We start from the raw sequence: 16037 nt of genomic DNA on the forward strand, positions 1-16037 counted from the left end.
CTGTTAATGTTTTAGAGCCTTTGTTATTATCATATTTATTTCTATTTCTTTTGAATAATTTGTAGTGAGGCATTTCGCAAAAACTAACAAAAAAAGGAAGATAGAAAAAAAAGGCAGATTTGGAAATGAAAATCTTCGAAAATGAAGATTAAGATGAAATTGCGACATGTCAAGATAATTTCTGATAAAAACCTAATTATCAAACTATCGAAGAGAAATAAATAAAATATTCACTTTGAAAAGAAGATAAAAAAGACAGTTATTTTATATTTTAAAAATAAAATAACATTTGTATAAATCAAAACAAGATATTACAACTGAAAAAAAGCATTAATTTGGTGCTGCATATGAAAAAAGCATTATAAATAACAAATCTAAAAAACAACAAAATGACGGCAAGCATCATTTTTTTACACAATAGAAATCGAATGACGAAGAGAAAGAAAGAAAGAAAGAAAGTGAAAAAGAAAGTACATAAAAATAGGATTATATTGAGCGAGAATTTGAATAGGCAACCAACAATCCGCAGAATTTGTCAAAAAATCAAAAAATTCAATAAAATAATCCAAAATAATGAAAAAGATAGAAAAAAATGTCTGAAATATGAGAGGATATTCATTATATTTGAATACTGAGAAAAAGAAAGAAAGAAAAAACGAAAAAAACCACAAATAAAAATCAATTTCTCTTTGAATTAAACAATTTGTAAAGCGAAAGCCGATATGAATACCGATTCACACATATCCACTTCTTTCTCTCTTTTGTAATTTCTCTTCTTTGAAACATAATTACAAATAAGAATTGTATGCGCTTTAGATTTAAAAAATCACTCCTTTTCAGCAAATGGTGGCTTGAATAGAAGAAATAGCTTCTGGAACATAATAACGAGAAAGGATGATTTAAAAATACCCAACTATCTATATAAATTCCACATTAATCAATAAAATACATTATAACACATTCTTTTCTTCTTAGACTTTTCAATTTAAATAATTTCCCCCTCTAATGCTTTGGTGGAAGGAAAAGCTCATTCACAACAGAAGTCTGCTTTCCAACAAACGGCAGCGCCTTTCTGCTCATCCTTCCAGACACCCCCATCACATGCTTCAGTACCCTCCACCTCTTCTCATTGCCCTCATTCTCTCCATCTCCTTCCTCCACAATCTCAGTGAAGCTGCCAGACTTTATCATCCCCATCGAATCCTTTCCAGACGCACCATGTGCCGCAAAGCTGTCCTGCTTCTGCGATGAAGCAGCCTGCTCCCAAATAACATCTTCTCCGCTTCCTGTTCCACTGTGCAGCGTAGGTGGCGGAGGAGGTGGAGCATCAATCAGGATCTGAAGCGATTCTGCTGCTATTAGAGAAGACGAAGACGAGGCACGCTTCATCGAGTCAGGTAGAGTCAGAGTGCAGCCACGCGGTGGAGGCTGAGTGAGCTGGTAGACACCAGCAGGCACTCCTTCATCAACAGCGATTTCAACCTCTCCGTTGAAAGGTTCAGGCATCTTGATCACCAGATGCACAATGAACTTCATCGGGAGGATGAGCAAAGAGAAAGCGAAGGTGAATCCCCACAGCTGCGGAGTGATGGGGATGACTGTGAAGGCGTCTCGAAGACCAGGGACAACCATGATGAGCGCTTGCAGAACGGCAACAATAACCCAAATGACGATGAACATGATGTTTGAGAAGATGCGGTCGAAGAAGTTAACTTCGTTGTAGCACTTTCTGGATGCGATCCAGTTGAACATCTGCATCCAGATGAATGTGTTGAAGATGAACGAAAAATGCTCCTCTGAAAACACAGCCACACGCGGATCGAGCAAGAAATGGCGGCAAAGTGAGTGCGGAAACATCACATGCGAACACTCCACCACATCGTGCGACTCCAACAGCGGGCACCGCACCACATTCCAGTTTGTGTCAACCGAATTGCTTGCATCTGAATACTTATCTCCCCACAAAAACAGCCCCACTACAATCATAATCATCTCATAGATGGCACCTGACACAATGTTCCGCCACATCGACTTGCAGATGATGCTGTCCTTCTTTCCGTACGGCTTCCGCTTCAGCAGCTTCTTCGTGGGCGTTTCTGTTGCCAGCGCTAGCGCAGCCAGTGTGTCCATAATGAGATTCACCCACAGCATCTGCACAGCTCTCAAGGGAGTGATGGCGAAGATGGCTCCAAACACAGCAATGATGATGGCAGCAATGTTGACCGTCAGCTGGAACTGGATGAACTTCCGAATGGAGTCATACACATTCCTACCCCACATCACCGCTTTCACTATTGATGCAAAGTTATCGTCAGTGATGATGATTGACGATGCATCTTTAGCCACTTCTGTTCCTGTGATGCCCATCGCAAACCCGACATCTGATTTCGACAATGCAGGAGCATCATTTGTGCCATCACCAGTGACAGCCACCACATGTCCCAAATCTTGCAGCCCACTTACAAGTGTGTGCTTGTCAATAGGCGATGATCGCGCAAGCACCTGAAGACGAGGCAGCACTCTCTTCCTGTCCTCGTCAGAAAGAGCACGGAAGACAGGACCTTCCATCGCAATCCCGTTCTGCGGGTCGTAAATGCCGCATTCTTCAGCAATGTGCATGGCAGTGACGATGTTGTCCCCTGTCACCATCCGCACCACAATATGCGCATCGTGGCAGTCCTGGATGGCAAATGGCACTTCTCTTCGGAGTGGGTCTTTGATTCCTGTGATCCCCAGTAGTATCATTTCTGCCTCAGGTGGATTGTCTCCGAAGGGACCCAGCGACTCATCTGCTGCTCCGTCTGTGCCTTCTGTCAGGTTGTGTGAGGATTGGCTGTTGTACCCTCCACCAGCTGCTTTGGTTGTTGTCGCTGCTGCAAGTGCTGCATCTCTGTTCGATGCTGTTGAAGCTGTCTCATTGTGGTGCTTCTCGTCGTCTTCACTTCCTGTTGCTGACTCATACGCAGACTGGACAATACCAGCTCTTGTGCTTGTGCCCTTTGGAGATCCCTCCACTTGCTCCACTCCTCTCATCAGAAGCGGATCATTCAACCTACTCAACCTTGCACTCCCCAAAGCTGCTTTCTTCTCCTTCAGCAGCGGCGAGTTCGCATCAATGTCGCGATATGCCAGTGCAATCGTACGGAGCCCCATAGACGCCATTGTGGTGATCTGCTGATTGATCTCTGTCCGCTCTGCCTCACCGATCTCGACAACTCTTCCGCCACGGTGCATCTTCGTGCAGAGTGCAGACACAATTTCACTTGCTCCCTTTGTGTGCACACGATATCCATTGCCTTTCTGCAGGATGACTGTCATCCGCTTCCTCTCAGACGAGAAGGGAAAAGTCTGCACTGCTTTCTCCCGCTTCCTCACATTCGTGTAGTTGACACCTTGTTCAGTGCAGAAGAGAAGCAGAGCACATTCAGTCACATTACCCAGATAGTCCACGCCTTCTGAGCTGCGGTCAACTTTGATGTTGGCTGAGGAGTTGAGCGAGATGGCTTCAGCTACCATTGAGAAGAACTCAGGTGTCAGACTGAGTTTGTTGTTGGAACCGTCAGCTGCGTTGGCAGCAGCAGAAGGAGAAGGAGTTTGGCAATGGAATGAGAGATGCACCACTGCGTTGGCAGGCTGCATCGGATCCAGCTCAATCTCAATGGCGCCTCTGTCGCTGCTGCCACCGTCCAGCAAATTGGCCTCTTCTCCATTTTTGCTCGGACCACTCTGTCTATTTGAGGGAATGTTTGCTGATTGTGACGACGACGACGACGATGATGATGAAGCAGCGTTATTAGAAGAGGATGAAGAAAAAGAGCCATCAGCATTGCGGCTGTTGTCGTTGAAGTCCATCCAGTTGTCCACTCTGTTCTTCTGCACATCGCTGCGCATCTCTCCATCGAACCAGCAGTGCGTCACTTTCATCTTGTTCTGTGTGAGTGTGCCTGTCTTGTCAGAGCAGATGGTTGTGGCCCCTCCCATCGTCTCACAGGCGGATAGCACACGGACAAGGTTGTTGTCTGCAAGCATCCGCTTCATCGAATACGCAAGGGCAATGGTAACGGCAAGAGGTAGACCCTGAAGAAAAGGGGGATAAATGAAAGGAAAGATAGGAAAGATAGGAAAGATAGGAAAGATAGGAAAGATAGGAAAGAAAGAGAAATTGGCTATAAAAGTGAATAGAAGAATGAAAATATACATACTTCTGGAACGGCCATGACGATGATGGTGACTGATATAGTGAAGTAGTCTAACAAAAGAATCCAATATTTCCCTTCAGAAAACTTACTCGTCTCCTGAATAGCAGGCACCAACCAAAAGATAAGCAGCAAAACGAGAACGAAACCAGCGGCAATAAATCCGACAACGCCAATTGCTATCATTATTTATATAGAAACGAAATGATATTTTCATATTATAAAAATTATGTGAAATAAATAAATAAATAAGTATTTTATAATTGTAAGAAATAACATCTCAAACATTTTGAAAGGGCATCCAATTTTTCCTGCAAGGGAGTCAAAGACCGCTCCTTTGCGGATGTCAAAACAGCTTGTTTCAAGATTCCGAATTGAGTGTCCATTCCAACAGCAGTTGTGACCATCTTTCCGTATCCAGTTTGAACTTTGCAGCCACACAGCAGGAATGGGTGCTTATCTGGTGTTTTTCGGATCAGGTCTGATTCACCAGTCATCGGAGCTTCATCGCATGAAATGTTGTTTGATTCGATGCAAAGACCATCAACAGGGAGAACATCTCCAGTTGAAACTGCTACAACATCTCCAACCATTATGTCAAAAACGGAGATTTGAGTCGGCTCGCCTCCTCGAGTTACAAGAACAAGCCGATCTTTTTGACGCTCATTTAGTTTTTCAAATTGCCTTTCTTGTGACCAAGTGTTCCATGCGCTTACAACTAAAAACAGAATTATCATTTAAGCAAAACTTCAAAAATCAAAATATTTTATATATTTTCGAAACAAACATGTCACAATTATAACAGTGGCATATATGGCTGTTCCATCAAGCCATGAAAGTTCAGCTCCCTTTTCAACGACCAATGCAATTACAAGAGATATTGTGGCAAGAATTAAAAGGATAATCAAAGTTGTATCATTGAAAGCTTCCAACCACAATCTGAAAAATGACTTTGTTTTTGGTCTTGCAAATTCATTTTTACCGTATCTATTTTTTTTTATTTCAAATATTTCATCAAAAAATGAAAAATATTGTCGATTTTCACATGTACAAAAAATAAAAATTATATTAACAGCGGAAAAGTCACATAAAAATAAGTCAAGCAAGGTCAAAATGGAAATCATATATATTAACACACAGTTCAAATCTTTTTTCTTTTTCTAAATTATCAGGGTCTAAGCCATTTGATGAAGTGTGTAAAGCCTTCATAACTCCCGGTAATCCTCCATAAGATTCAACAATTGAATTTTCTCTCATTTCCAGCATCTCACTAAGTAGATGCTTGTCTGGCCACTCACTCATGCTCATTGTTCGGTTGATCTATACTTAAAGTATGGTCTAACAATTATCAAACATCCGAGGCAGTTGGCAGAATAAATAAAATCTGTTCATAGCCTCGTTAAAAATTTGTAAAAAGAAAAAAGCAATTATTGCATAATAGTTGAGAAAAGATCAATTTTATTTATTTTTCCTGTTAAAACTGTCTTTATCAAGTTTTTCTTTTAAATGAATATTTCCAGCAGAGGCCGCAATTCTAGGAGTCCGTTGCGGTCTTTTGGAAAGGAAATTCCCTTTAGTACAGTCAACAAACAATTTAGCATATTTACGTCATTACTGACAGTCCAACAACAAGTCGTCAAAAATAGAGAATCAGCTTTAAAAAGACTTTTAGATGCATATACAAAAAGAGAACAAGAGTTAAAAAACGTGTCAAATCTGAAGTTGAAAGTGGAAAAAATGCAACAATCACTTCTCTTCAAGTCAGCAGTTGTCAATGATCTTCTGAATTGCTATATTTCGCAACTACAAAATATATCTAGAAAAAGTTCACTCTTAGAGAAGAGATTAGAAAAAATATCATTTCAGACAATGAGAACTGCAACTTTACAAAATAAACCTTACTCAAAAACTGCAACCGATCCTCATTTAGCCAAGCTTCAAGAACAAAATTATAGTGCGTCATCTCAACAAGTTCGTAATTCAACAAACGAGGATTCTGAAAATGATGAGCCACTTTTTATGAATGAAACAAAAACTTCTTCAAACTTTATTCCTCAATTACCTTCGATAAATACATCTTCGATGTCTCCTATGGATATTGCTTCATATCTTCCTCAACTAGCAACGATTGTGTCACAACACATTATTGAATATCAGAGATACATATTTCTATCATTGACTGGAGTTGATCCATCTGCATTCGACATATCGCTTGTTGTAAACAATCCAACAAAATGCATAATTCCAGAAGAATCGGAAACGCCAGATATGCCTTCTGTTCTTCCTGCTGGGCTGTCGAATTTCGCTTTATCTCCTTTGCAATCTTCTTTATCAGTGAGCTCAACCTCAAATCATTCAAGAATCGGATCAAACTCAATTTTATCTGTTCCTCCGCAGCCTCCCCCACCAGCAGTCACAAGAGAGCATTTCGCTTCTTCAATCTCTTCTGTCTCGTCCGTCTCTTCTGTCTCTTCTGTGGACTCACTCTCCACAGTAAATGTCCTTCGCCCTGCTGCTCCTTCTACCCCTAAGCCTGTCACACCAACTCCTGCCACATCTTTCGCCTCTTCTGACAAGTCAGTGCCTGCTTTCCTCTCAGCTGCCATCCTTTCGCCCGCATTTCCCACAGACAGCGCAACGCAAAGGAATGCCTCACAATCTGCTGGGCTGACTGAAGCTGATGCTCGTTCCTTTGGAGACTTGTTCATTCAACACCCAACTGATTTCCTATCAAAACCAACAAGATCTTCATTTTCGTCGTTTTCATCGTTTACTCTACCGACAGCTGCATCACCAGTGACTTCAACTTCTTTTTCGTCTCGCCCGGGCTCTTCGCTTTCTTTTTCCTTCCCTTCTTCCTCTTTGCTCTCTTCTTCTTCTTCCTCTTCTTTTTCCTTCTCTCCTGTCCCATTGTCTATCCAGCACATGCATCCACACCTCCCTCTTCCCGTCCAGCAATTCAATCAGCAATTCAATCAACAGAAGCGTTCTCTTCCTTCTCCTGTTCCGCCTTCTCCGTTTGTCACCCGTTCCCATCAGTCATATTCCACCTCTGCGTCACAGCCATCCAAAAATCAGCTTCTTCTTCTCTCTTCTCCTTTCGCTCATCCTTCTTCCTATTCATTCTCTGTCGCCCCTTCCCCTGCAAGCCAACAACTGTATCAATCGTCTTTCCTTCCAAACACTTCATTTGCTTCTTCTTCTTCTTCTTCTTCTTCTTCTTCTTCTTCTTCTTCTTTCTCTTCCTCTTCCTCATCCTCATCACCATCTCCAACTCCTTCTTTATCTTCCTCTTCTCCCGTGCCTCTTCTTCCTCACCAAACGCGTCATTCTTCATTCGCCCCCTCAAATCTCCGCCCTCCTTCTGTCTCTCTCACCACACAAACACCTTCTCCACCTCCTCCAATGCCTCCTCTTCCCTTCAGCCCTGCTCCTTCTCTATCAGCTGCTCTTCACTTGCCTCCCTCTTACACTCAGTTTTCTCCTCGTTTGTCTGCTTCTTTCTCAACATCATCTTCTTCTTCCTCTCCTCCTCCCCCTCTTCCTCCTCCTTCCTCCTCCTTCTCTTCATTTTCTCCTTCATTTTCTTCCTCCTCTGCCCCTTCTCTCGTTCAACCTCCCTTCCTCACCCGCATCTGGCTGCCCCTCCACGCCATCCCACACCCTTCCTCCTGTTTCTCTCTCCTCCACCTCACCAACCACCTCCTCTTCGTCTCTCTCCTCCAGACACGCAGCTATGCGAGTGTGCTAGCAGTGCATGGGACGAGGAGGATGCAGTGTGTCGTGTCTGTTCTTCTGTCTCAGATGCAAATTGGATCCGTTCTGCCTGCGGTGAATGCAGATCGACTGCAGAGGGAGAAGGAGAGGTGGGCAGAGGTGGAGAGGGAGAAGAAGAGGAGGCTGACGGAGACAATGGAGACGATGAAGATGAAGAATGGGAGAGGAGAGGGAGAGGGAGAGGGAGAGGGGGTGGGGGAGGGTGAAGCACAGACACCGGATGGAGAAGGGGAGAAGAAGGGGAAGAAGAAGGAAGGGAAGAAGGAAGGAAAAGGAGATAATGAAAATGAAAATGAAAGTGAAGAAGAAGAAGAAGAGGAGGAGGAGGAGGAAGAAGAAGAAGAGGAGGAGGAGGAGGAAGAAGAAGAAGAGGAAATGAAAAAAGATGAAGTTATTCAAAAAACAAACAATGAATCGAAGAACAAACCCGAACAGAATCAAAGTTTAAATCAGGTTTCTTCTTCTTCTTCTTCATCAAACCAACCTCGAAAGACATCATCTGCTGGAACAACTGCACTTTTACCTCTTCCACCTCCTTCCATTGAGACACCACAAAACACATTTACATCATCACCTTCCTCCCCTTCCTCCCCTTCTTCAGCAACAACCACACCCCGTTCTTCCTTCTCCTCTTCTTCTTCTTCTTCCTCCTCCTCTTCTCCCAAGTCTCCTTCTTCCACTTCTCAGCTGATGCGTCTCAGTCTCTTCCGCCGTGACTCAAACAGAAGAATTGACAGACCAGCCTTCCAATCACCTCCTCGCAAACCTTCCTCTTCTTCTTCTCTTTCTTCTTCTCTTTCATCTTCTTCCTCTTCTTCTTCTTCCAGAAAGCCTTCTTCATTCACTTACCAGCGTTCTCCTTTGAGTGACTCTACTTCTGACACTCTGAAAGGCCATTCATCTTTCTCAAAGACATCAAGACAACTAACTTCTTCTTCTTCTATCTCTGATAAACAGGATTTTAATCAATCATCATCGTCTTCTTCTTTTCCCTCTTCTTCTTTTCTTTCTTCTTCTCTATCTTCTCCTTCTCCTTCCTCTTCCTCTTCCTCCTCTTCCTCTCTCTCCTTCCTCTCCCCCCATGCCCTCTCAATGAAAGAACTCACCCGTTCTCTCACGCCAAACGCTGCCCAGCTGAGCAAGCTGCGGAACAGAGACGAGAAAGAAGAGGCCGTCAATGCAGCACTTTCAGAGCTGTTTGAAATAGAAGATGAAGAGCAGATGGAAGAGGAGATGATGGAGGTGAGCAATGAGAAGGAGAAGATGAAGCAGGGGCAGGGGAAGGGGCAGGGGACGATGATGGCGGGGGGTGTGGCGTTGATGGATTATTCATCATCATCATCATCTTCGTCATCAATTTCTTCTTCCTCTTCTCCTTCTTCCTTTTCTTCTCAAAATGGATACAAATCCAGCCAATTGGGTGGATTTCTGTCAGATTCACAGAATTCTTCAGGTTCATTTGAGTTAAATGGAAGTCGATTGGTTGAAGCTCTTTCTACACCAATCAGTGAACTTAACCTTCCTCAGCCTGTTTTCGTGCCAATAAGAACAGCATTTTCTTTAAATTCTTCTTCTTCCTCTTCTCTTTCTTCCTCCTCTTCCTCCTCCTCCACTTCTTCTTCTTCCTTTTCTGACAAAGCCATCAAACTCCTTGCCAAGCAGAAGTCTTACATCACTTCGATCTCGTTGCTCCGCCATCGCTTCGACTTCTCCCCTACAATCGCCCCTTTCTTCCGCCGCTATCTTTCTCACCCTCTCTTCCATTTACGCGCCATGCTTTATTTCCGTTCTTCCTCTTCTTCCTCTCCTCTTTCTTCTTTCTCTTCTTCTTCTTCTTCTTCTTCTTCTTCTCTTCTTTCTTCTCAGCAGCTTCCCCCTCCTCCCGTCGCCATCGCCCGAGTGTTCTATTTGAGTGGACTTTCTTTTCCTTCTCGTGTGGAAGTGAATCCAGCCACTTTTGAGGTGTCTTCATGGACATCAATGCTGAAGCCAGCTGAGTGGCTGAGGGTGCTGTCGTTCTTCAGGAAGACGAAGGAGGAGTGGGGGGAAGGGGAGAAGAAGGAGAAAGGGGAGAAAGAAGAGAAGGAGAAGGAGAAAGAGAAGGAAAATGGAGGAAGTGAAAGAGGAAGAGAAAACAGAGAAAGCACTGAAGAAGATGTGTATGAGCAGCAGAGAAGGAAGCTGAATGAAGAGAGGAGTATTTTGATAGCACGAAGGAGCGGACAGAAAGAGGTGTTGAGCCAAACAGCAGTGAAAGGGATGCAGATGATGCAGACAGCCATGCAAAGGCATTTGGAAAGGCACAAAAATGTGTTTGTGTTTTATGAGCAGAAGATGATGCAGATGGCAGCGGTTGAGCCGTTTGGAGGAGAAATGGAGAGTCCAAGTGTGTTGGCGGTGGTGGAGAAGGAAAAGGAGATATTTGATATTATGATTATTCTTTTGTTATTCTTTTGTTATCATTATTAAGATTTTTATTGTTGATGTGTTTTAGAAATGAAAAATGATTACATGTTTTTTTAATGTTGCTTGCATATTTTATATTCATTGACCCAGAAACTTATTCTTTTCTATTCTTTTCTTTTCTTATTTATTTATTTATTTATATTCAGTCACTCCAATCTTCACTCCTTCTTGGCTGTTACCCGCACTTAACCAACAACCACATACCACATTCTTCCAATCACCTTCTTCTTCTTCTTCTTCTTCTTCTTCTTCTTCTTCTTCTTCCTCTTCCTCTTCTTTTTCTCTTTCCTCTGCTTCTGATCCTCCTTCGAGTGATTTCTTTGCCCTTCCTTCTCCACACATTGGTTCTATTTCATCTTCTTGTTCTTTCTCCTCTTCTTCTTCGTTCTCCTCCTCCTCTTCTTTCTCCTCTTCTTCTTCATTTTCTTCTTCTTCTTCCTTCTCTTCCGCTTCTTCTTCCCTCTCTTCCTCATCCATCCCTTCACGCATCGCCTCTTCCTCTCCTTCCTCCCTCTCAATCGCCTCCAACTCTTCTATTTCTTCCAACACCTCTTCTTCCTCTTCACCTTCTTCTTCTGCCAATTCTCATCTTTCTTTGCCTTCTCTCCCTTCTTCTTCTTCTTCTTCTGTCCATTCTCATCTATCCTCCAATCTTTCATTCAATCCTTCAGTCAAATCTCTTCTCTCTTCTCAATCAGCCCCTTCTTCCTCTCTAACTGCCCCGACTCATCTTCTTCACTCACCCGTTTCTCGTCCTCTGCTTTCTTCTCAGACATTCAAGTCTCCCTTCAATGATGGCGGTCATGCTAATGATGATTCTGTTGCTTCTTCTTCTTCTATAACTTCTACTTCTTCCTCTTCCACTTCTCCTTCCTCCTCCTCGTTGTCTCCTTCTCCTTCTTCTCCTTCTTCTTCTCTATCACCATCAACATCTTCAATACAACCTTCTTCTTCTTCTCCCTCTTCCACAACAACCTCCTCCACCACTTCTTCTTCCTCATCTTCTTCCAATCAATCCCTTTCTTCTCCTCCTGTTTTGAATGTAGAGCAATCATCCAATTTCTCTGCTTCTCCTCTTCCTCCCACATTAAATGAAATGAAAATCTCTCCTTCTCTTTTGAGCGATTCTTCTTCTTCTTCTTCTTCTTCCTCTTCTTCTTCTGCATCAAATTCTGTTTCTTCTCCACGCAAAGCTTCTATTTCTTCTATTTCATCGTTATCATCATCATCTTCTTCTTTCTCCTCCTCCTCTTCTTCTTCCACTCCAAATATTCCTTCTCTTCTGTTACACAATCAACAGCCTTTGCGTTCTGGTTCTTTGAAGTCTAATCGTCCTGTTGTTCCTCCACTTCCTCCTCCTCCAATTCTCAATGACTCTATCATTTCTTCTTCATCATCACTTTCTTCTTCTTCTTCCTCTTCTTCCTCTTCTTCCTCTTCTTCCTCTTATTCTCTTCGCCCTTCTCCTCCTCCTTCTACACAAACATCCATTATAGATCCATCATCATTATCTTCTTCATCATCCTCCTCTTCCTCTTTATCGTCGTCAAGATCACAATCCCAATCTCTTCCACAGCCCCCTCCTCCTCTCCTCCTTCCTCCTCCTTCTCTTTCATCTACAAACACAATTTCTGAGAAAGAAGCAAACAAGAATGATTCAACTTCTTCTGTTTCTTCTTCTTCTTCTCTTCCACAAGAAAAACATAAGTCGCTTTTGAGCTCTTTAACGAAGTTCAAATCTTCTTCCTCTTCCTCTTCTTCTTCTTCCTCTTCTTCCTCTTCCTCTTCCTCCTCTTCCTCCTCATCTTCCCACAAACACCACCACTTCTCCATCTTCTCCACCCTCCCCACCGTCTCCTCCTCCTCTCCCCTCCCCTCCTCCCCCACACTCCTCTCCCTCTCCCCCTTCCTCAGCATCGTCCCTCTCCTCCCTCCCCTCTCTCTCAGCACATTCGAGCGCATCTCTGCTGCTTTAGGCGCTGTTGTCCAATCTGTCCTCCTCATCTCCTCTTACACCGCCATCCCTTTGCCTCACCCTCTCCTCTATGGCGCCTCTCGCTCTATGATCTTCTCCACCCTCCTCCTCCCTCTCCTCGACATCTCAAAAACTTCCCTCGCAAAATACCTCGCAAAAGCGGCTGGTGTACTGGGCTTTGCCACTTTCGCTAGAAGAGCCAGTTCTCTTGACGAGGCAGTGAATTCTGGGTCGTTCTCTTCGTCTTCCTCTTCTTCGTTTTCTTTCTCTTCTTCTTCTCCTCCGCTGCCTTCGCCTTCTTTGCCTTTTGCTGATATGAATTCTTCTTCTTCTTCTTCTTCATATTCTTCTATGTTGGATTCAAAGGCACCAAACATCGAAGCAAATAAATTAAGCACACTGAATCGCAATCAGAAAAACCAACCTTTCTCTTCTCAATCATCTTCCTCTTCTTCTTCTTCCATTCCTCCTTCCTTCGCCTCCTCCTCCTCCTCCTCCTCTCTTCTCTCTTCCCAGTCACGCACTGTCTATTCGATTTCAGTGATAGCTGCCTCAAACTCCATCATCAAAGAGATTACACCCAAATTTGTGGTCACTTTGACTCGAACAGAAAGAGACATGAGAATTTTAGCAGAAAAAGCAGCACCTTTTGGACAGCCAGCGAGTTCTGGGGTGAAGAGATCGAAGTCAAAGGGCTCGAAGAAGAGAGAGAAGGAGAGGCAGAAGCAAGAAGCGAAGAGGCTGAAGCAGATACAGAAGGAAAGGGAGGAGATACGGAAGCGTGCGGAGAAGCTGGAGAAAGAGCAGATGAAGGCGAAGAAGAAGATGATGAAGATGCAGCAGAGCCAACAAAACCAGCAAAATCATCAAAATCAACAGAGCAGGAAAGAAGATGAAACATTAGTGAGTTGCTCAACAACTCGTCGTGTGATTGTGACTAGTTCTGTTCAGAATGGGAATGTTCTGAGTAAATCTGATTCTTCTTCTTCTTCTTCTTCTGTTCATGTTTCTTCTGTTTCTTCTTCTTCTTCTTCTTCTTCTTCTTCTGTTGTGTCTGATGCTCAAAGCAATGCGGAGTCACTTTCTTTGGTGCAATTTGACAGGAATGACAGGAATGACAGAAATGACATGGGCGATAAGAATGACAGGATTCTTCCTTCTTCCTCTTCGTCATTCCACAAAGTGAACTCAGATGAGGTTTCATTGAGGGAAGTATCAGCAGATAATGAGAGTTTGGCTTCAGATAACAAGAATAATAAAGAAGAAGGAGGAAAAGAAGAAGAAGAAGAAGTGGCAAGCAATTTTGACTCTGCGGAATCAGTTTTATCGAACAATGAGAAAAGCAAAAACGAAAAGATCAACCGAAAAGAAGAAGAGAGAAAGCGAAAGAAAGAAAGAAAAGAAGGTGAGGAAGAGGAAGGAAGAGGAGAAGGAGGAGAAGGAGGGGAGGGAGCGATGGACAAGGAAGAAGAAGAAGATGATGATGATGAAGGAAGCAGCGAAACTAGCGATGACAGTGGCTTTGAAAGTGTTTGCATTGAAGAAGAAGCAGTTCTGGGCAATTGCAGCAAAAATGTTAATTTGAGTGGAAAAGAAGGAGAATTGCAAGAGCACGACGAAGACTCAGAAGATGTGGAGGAGAAGGAATATCAGATGGTGACTGTCTCTTCATCCAGCACTCTCTCATCAACATTGCTTAAACAGCAACAACAAGAACAAGAGATCTTTTCATGTGGCCCAATATGTGGACAAAACCAACTTTTATCCTCTTCCTCTTCTTCTCCCTCTTCTCTTGATGGTGCATGTCTGCCAGCACAGAGCATCCCTGTGAATCCGCCAGGGCGTGTTCAGTTTGTGTCTCAAGGCACATTCGAAGAAGAACTATCACATTCTCAAATTCGGTCACAATCACAATTACAATCACAGACACATCCACAGCAAATAGCAAGCATTCTGCCAGCAGCTGAAGGAAACACAAGAGCAATAAGCTCTTCTTCTGCTGTTTCCCAGCCGCAACTTGTGCCTTCTCGCCATCCTTCTGCTGTTGCTGCCTTTGAATCCGTGCAGAGCAAAGCTGTTCTGAGCCCTCCTCTTCTCATGCAGACACATGAGCACCCGCTCCAGCTGAGTTCAAGTGCTCCTTCAGGCTTCAGCGAGCAGGCGTCGCTGCTGTCGTCAGAGCTGCCTGCTTCGAACAGGAAAGAAAATCCGTTGTGCGGGAAGAGTTCTGTGTGTGTCCTGCATCTGCCTCCGAAGCGAACACACTGCTGGACACAGCGCTATCTCTCGTCTGTGTTCGGAAAGCTCTTCCGCTCTGCGTCTTTTTCTCAGTTTCTGTCTTTCTGCTCCGTCAGCAGGCGCCCCTTTGAGCCTGTCTACCCTCTTTTTGTTGAAAAGCCTTCAGATATACGAATGATGGTCATTGGAATTAGGCTATTGATATCTGACATCGATTGGTTGAGAAAATATTGCGGCTTGCCTCAAGCGTCCCACAAGCAGCTTATTGAAAGCGTTTTTGAAATATTCGTTGCTTCAATTAATTGTTTTAAAAATTCGTTCTGAATTTTTGTTCTGTTTTGTGTATTTTGACATGTTCTTCAAGAATTTAAATTTATCTTTTTTTTAAGTAAAATTTATCATATTTATTGAGGTCAATATTTTATAGTTTTATTATTTAATTGCAAGTGCAATTTTCTGTGAATGTTTTTTCTTTTCTTTTTTTAATTTTTCCATTTTATTTCAACCCAAAATTTGTTTATTGACACAAAATTTTTTGATTTTGTGATAAGATATGTTTTGGCTAGCTGTCGCTCTTTGCCCATTCAGCATTCTGCTTTGGAATGTAATAGGAAGAACAGAATATTATTATCATACATTCTCAAATCTGTTTGGAGGCGACAAAAAGAAGGCAATAAAATTTGTTACAATTATCATTATGATCTCTTCTCGTTTACGGGACTTAAGCTTTGGAATTGGCACATTATATGACGAACCTCTTGTAGATGATGTTGATAAATATTTATCAAGAAATAATTATTTCAATAAGTTTATTGGAGCTTCACTTTTCATATTTGGGCAAGTTCTTGTCTACACAAGCACAAAGAGCCTCGGAATGGAAGGAACATATCTTGGGGATTACTTTGGAATCTTGTGTCAAGAGTTTGATTTTTTGAAATGAAAATGTCTTTTCTGTTGAAATGTTTTTTTTTTTAACTTTTTCTTTAGGAGAGTTGTTTCTTTTCCTTACAATATTCTTGCGCATCCAATGTATGACGGAGCGGTGATTACATATCTGGGTGCATCACTTTTCTGCTGTAGCAGCTGTGGACTTGCTTTGACTGCCTGGCTATATGTATGTTATCAGATCTCCGAACATTATTTCGAAGGTCCTTTCACAACAATGATTTATTCACAGCCAGAAAATTCTATTATAAACAAAGTTAAAGAAATTGCTGCAAAGGCCAAATGATTCTCCTCATTTTGCAGTCTCGAAGAAAGCAACGAGACTACGTACACGACTTCAATATTTACTTTTCCAGACTTTTTATTTTCATACAATGAATTGACGTTCTGTTTCTTTTAAAATATAAAACTGTAAATCGAGTATGTAATTTTCGTTGTGA

General features: G+C 42.7%; 2 protein-coding genes across 2 annotated transcripts; one reads left to right on the forward strand and one right to left on the reverse strand.

Moving 5' to 3' along the window:
- Window positions 1-9: 9 nt before the first annotated feature.
- On the reverse strand, window positions 10-5529 carry MONOS_3652 (P-type ATPase (P-ATPase) Superfamily Protein). Its single transcript, XM_067873666.1, has 5 exons — window positions 5335-5529; window positions 4984-5183; window positions 4483-4914; window positions 4203-4375; window positions 10-4077 (listed from the first exon to the last, which is right to left on the reverse strand). The coding sequence occupies exons 1-5, from the start codon at window positions 5502-5504 to the stop codon at window positions 1003-1005; spliced, it is 4050 nt and encodes a 1349-aa protein (XP_067727293.1). The 5' UTR covers window positions 5505-5529; the 3' UTR covers window positions 10-1002.
- A 536-nt stretch (window positions 5530-6065) lies between these two features.
- On the forward strand, window positions 6066-16022 carry MONOS_3651 (methylene-fatty-acyl-phospholipid synthase; the record flags this gene model as incomplete). The annotated part of the gene is made up of 4 exons (XM_067873665.1): window positions 6066-10359; window positions 10586-14870; window positions 15379-15573; window positions 15640-16022. 4 exons carry the CDS (start codon window positions 6066-6068, stop codon window positions 15881-15883), a joined length of 9018 nt encoding a protein of 3005 aa, XP_067727294.1. The 3' UTR covers window positions 15884-16022.
- Window positions 16023-16037: the final 15 nt, after the last annotated feature.

Source organism: Monocercomonoides exilis (assembly GCF_001643675.1).
Source record: "Monocercomonoides exilis strain PA203 chromosome Unknown scaffold23-1346700, whole genome shotgun sequence".
NCBI classification, from domain to species: domain Eukaryota; phylum Preaxostyla; order Oxymonadida; family Polymastigidae; genus Monocercomonoides; species Monocercomonoides exilis.